Raw genomic sequence first — 6,910 nt, 5'->3', positions numbered from 1 at the left:
TCACATGGCCAAAGGGTCAGGCCTGAAAGAGAGCAGTGGGAGAGCAGTCGTGCCTGCAAATAGCTCAGCTCACCACGGTGCTGCTCTCCTCCAGCAGCCCGTGGGGCAGCTCCTCAGGAGCCATCAAACACCCACTTCCCTGGTTAGGGGAAGAGTCACACAGGGACAACAGTTAGAGCTGGCTGCCCCTGGGATGAGGGGAAAAAGCTCTCTGAAACTGAACTGAGCAGTGTGGGAGAGGGGGGACTGAGGGTGTAAAGAACCTAAAGCCGAGGAGCTGAAGACCCCTTTTGCTCCTGTGGGGAGCAAAGACGTTACAGAAATAAACTTACACATCCTATTTGTGTAGCGCTTGTGAGAATTAGGGAAAATTTTAATTATTGACCAAGGCTGATGTTTAGTGTGGCTTTTCATATCAAGCCCATCTGTATATATGAGATCAGAAGTAACATTTAGTAAAGCAATTTGCTCCTAGCACTTTTCTAATACGCTGGTTTGTTGTTTCTGCCAGAGACTTTTGTAAATTCTTGTTTTGATGCAAGCCCTCAAACAAATTGTCCTTGCAGAGGAAGAACACCTGTATTCTGTCATCTTCAGGCAGCCCACCCCCTGCTTACCCCAGGTGACAGCAGAGGACGTGGGGCAGGGACCAGGACCAGCCCCAGCTGCACACACTGCTGCAGGCAGGCGCCGGGCAGAGGGCTGGAACGCCGTGTTTAACCCAGCCAGAGCAGACCCCACGGGTCTCGCCCAGGGAGTCACAGCTGATTTCTTTGTTCTTCAGGGTCTGTGAGCGCCACAGGACTGCGTACAAGTAGGTTTTCCTGTCGTGTCTGAAAAAATGGCAGAGTGCAAAAATGGGAGCGCAGGCAGCTTTGGGGCACTGGCTGTAAAAAAAGAAAACGGCAAAAAACGTGTATTCAGAAAATTTCCCAGTTTTGCCCTGCTCTGTGAAACTTTTGCATTCTGGAAAGTGAAGACACCCAGCCCCGATGCCTTCCACCCCCCGGGTGCCTCCGTGCAGCTCCCCGATTTACCCATAGGTACACTTCATATATGTATATTTGTATATGTGTGTCTATCACATTTAGATAGATAGGTTAAATACAAGAAAACAAGGACAATAAGAAAAATCCCCAAAAGGTTCCCAAAAAAGAGCACAAACCAAAAGAACCAACCAATGGATTCATAATCAGAAACTTCATTTTGAGAATTTTTTTGATTCTGTGATGAGTTTCACATAGAGATGGTGGGTGGTGGGGTACGGAGATGGTGGGTGGTGCAGAGATCCCTTTGTCCATGGCTGTGGAGAGCCTCCAGCTGCCTGTTGCCCACCACTGATGGGGTACAGACTGGGGCTGTGTATGTTTCCTTGTCTTTTGGTCAACGTCCTTGTAGAAAGCTGTGACATTCTCGCTGGTGGCGAGGAGGGAGAGGACAAGAGCATGGCGTAGTCTGATCGTGTCCCTGCCTGGGCTCTGGATCAGAGGAACTCCTTGCTGAAGGTTGCTGTGGATTCAAATTATTTACATGAGTTCAAAAGGAGGTTGGGAGAATCTTGGAAGAGGGATTGCTGAGGGCTGCCTAAAGAAGACCAGCCCCCTCCTGAAATGAAGATAGCAGGACGCTGGAGAAGAATTAAGGGGTATGATCAGGCCCCCCCCCCCGCCGGTTTTGTATCATCTGCAGAATTGCTGAGGGTGCACTCCGCCCCATCATCTGGGTCATTAAGGAAGTGGTTCAACAGTACTGGCCCCAGTATTGGCTCACTAGTCACACTAGTGACTGGCCTCCAGCTGGACCTTGTGGCACTGATCACGACCCTTTGAGCTGGGCAGCTCAGCCTCTTTCCTGGGACGCAAGGAGGCTGTCCAGGAGGTGAATATTTTGGTGTGGTGGGGAGAAGACCAAGAATCATTTCACGGTGCAGAGCTGTGTGCACTGACAAAATCAGCTGGAGCAGCTGAGTTCTTCCAGCATGGTGCTGTGCCCCGGGGGATGGATAAGGGTGTCCTATGAAACAGGGCAGCCTGTGGCTTGTCCTGTGTTGGCAGCACTGAGCCTGGCTGGGACACTTGTGCAGTGAGAAGTGCAGGTCTGTGGGTGCCTCGGGAAGCTGTGGGGTTTTGGTCCCCAGGATCTCCTCCATCATCAATGCGTGACCTCTCTGTGCTCCTGCAGCCTGGTTTTATCTGAGGTTCCATCTGCCATCTGCAGCACTGTGCTTTTTGTGATTGTCAGGATTTGTCCCAGACTTACCCAAAACTCTCCAAACACCAGCAGCCTGACCTCAGACACTGAGTTGCTGGAGCTTAATGAGCTGGGAGCGGCAGACGAGCATGGTCATTCCTCAGGGGCTGTGTTAGACATGTTTCAGACATGATGTAGCCCAGCTCACAGTGAGCAAAGCTGAAGCCAAGCAGACATTGCCAGTGTTTTCTGGAGGCTAGAGCAGTTTCTCCAACGCTTTCTGCGGCTCAGATGATGTAAAATACCCTGGGAAAGGCTCTGACTGCTTTGCTTGTCAGGCAGGGTCTTTGTCAGGACTGTGGGAGGAAAGAAACTATTCCCAGATGGCATTTTGTGAATATATTTATCAGCTTGAAATTTCCCTGTTGTTGCCATAACATACCTTGTGCCCTAGCCAAGAGCATAGGGATGGGAGACGTCCAAGTTGACAAACTACACTATGAACACAAAAACTACAGAATTTAGACTAAGCAGAAACACGCTCACTTTCGACTTGGCAAGACAGTTTTTTACCCTTACCTTCAAAGTCCCCTGGAACTGAAATTTACAGTCCTTATCCTTTCCTGAGACTTCTGTTCTCTGTAAGATAACATTTGCTTGCAATGGGACAAAGCATTTACCACCGCCTCCTTCCTCCACAAACACCACGTGTCTGTGTCTGTGATAGACCCTATCAGGAGACCTTCAGGAGTGCAGATGTTTTCAGCTGTGGCAACTGTTCAGTGCCCAGCACAATGGGGTATGAGTCTGCGAATGCTACTGCAAGTGGTAATAGTGTAAGTTGCTCAAGGATTGTGCTGGGAATTTGAAATACAGAGGCCCTTTTCCTTTCCTGCTAGAGTCAGTGCAAATATTTCCACTGGTTTCAGTGCGGTAGGGCTGAGCCTGAGCCAGGAATTCAAAGCAGGATATGCTGATGCTTCTCTGTGATTCATCCTTGCTTCTAAATTCTTGTTGCCAATTATAATAGCATAGCTGATAAATATTCTTCACTTCAAGGCTTAGGAGCTCAAGCAAATCTGCACGGAGCTCGTGCCAGCATTCAAGAACATCAGCTTCAGGGCTGCATTCTTCCCCCAACAGGTTTCCCAGGGTTGGAAACTCCTCACCTCTGCTCTCTCTGTTTCACTGTAAGTCATGGCAATGCCTCCTCATCTTCTATGCAGTGAGACAGGACTGAAGCCCATGCACTATTTCTTGGCCATGTTGTCCATCGTTCTAACTGTTTGTCTTCAGGATGTATTGTGCTGGGCATATTCTGGTTTAAGCACAGGGCAGTGCTTGTTTCCCTTGAATCTTCTTCATCCACTCACCGTTGCTCATGGAGACATCTGTGTTGCTGCTGATGGCCCCCGGTAGCTTTGTGGCAAACCACAACCTCCTGCAGTAGAAGTCGATTTTAACCACTTGAGGGATGACCATGGCAGGACTGGTATTCATGTCCTTCTTGTCTCAGGAGGGAAAGTGCCTGCATGTCCTGGGCTGGATGCTTAAAAAGACTGCAAAGAGGCAAAACCACAAAAACTGGGAAGTAGATTTTTATTTTTTAAAATTATCTACAATAGCATCAGACTTTTATTGTGGCCCACTGTGATGTGCATTGGTAAAGTACAGAGAACTTCTCTGGAGGTCTGTTCTTAGCCTGGGCCACAGACCCAGCCTGGTTGGGACACCAGGGGAAGGTGAATATGGAGGATGCTCTGCATGGGCAGGGCAGGGTCTAATGGCAGAGGAGTCTTTGGGGCTGAGAGGTGTGGAGGAATGAGGGGTTCCTAGGGGGGATCCTCACTGATAAGAGAAGTTGGGAGCTGGTTCACTGTGTAAAAGGTATGATGGAGCAATAACGTCTTCAGAGGGTTTGTGATGTTCGATCTGCGGTTGAAAGCAGGACTACTGTGGGAAGTCTTGCTGAATCACCCCCTCATCATTGCAGGGCAATGGCACAGGACAGAAAAGCAGAAGGGAGAATTTTGCCAAACATAGGAATTGCTCAGGTGGGTTACAGGGAGCAGGTCACCATTAGTACCTAGGTGATGTCTCATTAAGGACAGTTATTTTCAAAAATGACCAGGTTGGAATTTCTTCTGAAACCCACATCACTGTCCCCATTGCCATTGTCTCAACACTCTGAGCAGGCCCTGCTTTACACTTTCAACAGCCAGGAATGTCAGTGCCTCCAGCCCTGTTGCAACTAAACCAGTTGTGCCGCTCCAGTTTGCCCAAGCCACAGTCAGTGCCTTTAACCCTCAGATCTCTCCTTTCCCCTCACAGCTGGACAGTTTGAAGCACAAAGAGATGGAGGCTCTTACTTTTCACCCGCTGATGCGCGGGTTCTTACTGCACACACTGGTTCCTAAGCAAGGCGCATCACCACTATCTTGCAGCAGTGAGCTGAATGGGTTTAAATACATGTATTTTAATACCAGTATTTTAAAAAAAGTGTTAAAACTGAAACCTTCTCAGTTTTCCCCAATGGTGTGCTGCGTCTGTATTTCTATTCAGTAGACACCTAGAAATTAATTTTTTTGAGAGCTTTTATGCTTTATTCTCAAGCATTGCTGTAACTCCTCTTGCTCTGAAACAGGATCAGTCAAAAGCATGAGCCCAGCCTTGACCACGGTCATGACGTCGCACCTGTGAGCTTGCAGGGTGCAGCAACACACGGTGAACAGTGTGGCACCTTGGTACCCCCCTCACCCCACCCACAGTTCTTTCTGCCTTTTAACTCTATGAATCCTCAAAACCAGGCATGCACCCGCCGCTCCACACGGGTGCAGTGGGTCTGGGCCCCACATGATGTTCCCCATGATGTGAGGACCCAACTCTGTGCCCCAAACAGCAGTTAGGGAGCGGACAGCAAAGGGCATGACTAGTACATGAAGCAGTCCTGACTCTTCACCAACCGACTCATCCCAGTTGCTTCTAAGGTAGATAATAAATAACCCACAGAGTAATGCTGACCTGCGGGTGGCCCTATAGGCTGTATCAATACTGTATGAATAGTTACCAATGCAAACTATTGTCTTTTTTGAGTCTCAAGCACCTTAAGGGAGTCATTGTCCCTGTTGAAGGGGCATTTCCCTTGGCAAAGAGATTCTATGCATGAGTGCGCCTTCTTAATGTGTATAAATACTTGATGGGATGGAGTAATGAACACAAAGCCACATTCTTCTCAGTGGTATCCAGTGAAAAGACAAGAGGCAATGGGCACAAACTAGAAAAAACAGGAGATTCCATTTAAACATAAAAATTTTTTTTTTTTTTTTTATGATTAAGTTAATCAAACACTGGCACAGGTTGCCCAGAGAGGCTGTAGAAGCTCCATCCTTGGAGATACGCAAAACCCAGGTGTGCGTGGTCCTGGGCAACCTGCTCTGGGTGACCCTGCCTGAGCAGAGAGGTTGGCCAGGATGATCTCCAGAGGTCCCTGCCAGTCTCAGTGACTCTGTGACTCTGGATAGCATGTACACCTGTTTCACGCTACAAAAGCACTGCTCTGGTGGTACTACAGCGCAGCTCTCATGCTGGTAACATAATTTCAGTACAAAAAAATAAACACACTTAATGTTCTAAGACTGCCAGAACACCACCTGGCTCCAGAGGAGAGTCAGAACCAAGTCCTGCTCTGCCCCCTCCCTTCTGCAGCTCCCGGCTGCTGTCACACTCTTTCTGCCTGCACCAGGACGTGATGAACCTGGCCTGTGCCAATACCACCCCCAGCATGGTCTACAGCCTCACCGCCATCCTGCTGGTCATGGGGCTGGACACCATCCTCATCTGCCTCTCCTACATCCTGATCCTCAAGGCTGTCTTGCGGTTGGCATCATGGAAGGAAAGGCTCAAGGTGTTTAGCACCTGCATTGCCCATATCTGCGTGGTCCTGGCCTTCTACGTGCCCCTGATTGGGCTCTCCGTGGTGCACAGGTTTGGGAAGGGCCTGGCTCCACTGGTCCATATCATCATGGGGAACATCTATGCCCTGGTGCCTGCTGTGCTCAACCTCATCATCTACGGGATAAGGACCAAGCAGATACAGAGGAGGATCCTGATTTCAATTAAAATTTCCAATGACAGAACTGCCCATTGAACTGCACCCAGCTCTTGACTTTTCTTGACTTAGCTTTGGGGATGGGGAATGTACTCCTCTTCTTTGACTATGCAGCATGCTGCCTTAGCCCTTGGCAGGCTCTCAGTCACTATCACAGCACAAATAACAATAATTTATGACTGCAAATTGTAGAGCAAATATACTTCGTGCAGCAAGCACTAGTACTGTAGTAAAAGACTACACAAGCTTGGCAGGTTGATGGCTTTACGGACGCAGTCAGAGCCCTTCAGGAGTTAACATTTAGATGGGATTTGTTCCTTTCCTTGCAGTGCATCCCAGTGCAACCCAGAAAGACACTGTGGCAGACAGACAGTATAAAACACTTTCATCTAATATTAACTTTTTCATCGTGTGTTCTTTTTCTTGCATTTATTCACTGCCTATAATTTAGAAAATTATTTTTGGAAACAACAGATAAATACCACTTTGTGGAAGCAGAAATTTCTAGCACAAATTTGATTAAGAGCTTCATTTCCTGAATTAGGAACAAAATAACTCATTATCCACACAGCACAAAGCAGAACAATATTTGTAAATAGTAGCTCAAGATAT

General features: G+C 48.1%; 1 protein-coding gene across 1 annotated transcript; it reads left to right on the top strand.

Moving 5' to 3' along the window:
- The first annotated feature begins 5,923 nt into the window (after positions 1–5,923).
- LOC104014865 (olfactory receptor 51E2-like) lies at positions 5,924–6,337 on the top strand. The gene has a single exon (XM_009467539.2). The coding sequence runs from the start codon at positions 5,939–5,941 to the stop codon at positions 6,335–6,337; it is 399 nt and encodes a 132-aa protein (XP_009465814.2). The 5' UTR covers positions 5,924–5,938.
- Positions 6,338–6,910: the final 573 nt, after the last annotated feature.

Source organism: Nipponia nippon, unplaced genomic scaffold, assembly GCF_047370975.1.
Source record: "Nipponia nippon isolate SJK-2023a ecotype South Korea unplaced genomic scaffold, ASM4737097v1 scaffold_2, whole genome shotgun sequence".
In the NCBI taxonomy this organism is placed as follows: Eukaryota; Metazoa; Chordata; class Aves; order Pelecaniformes; family Threskiornithidae; genus Nipponia; species Nipponia nippon.
Note: the sequence above shows the minus strand (reverse complement) of the source record. Positions and strands in the feature narration are given on the sequence as shown.

What these genes read in the sequence shown, in the direction of transcription:
- LOC104014865 (XM_009467539.2), top strand. Translation starts at nt 5,939, where the DNA reads ATGAACCTGGCCTGTGCCAATACCACCCCCAGCATGGTCTACAGCCTC.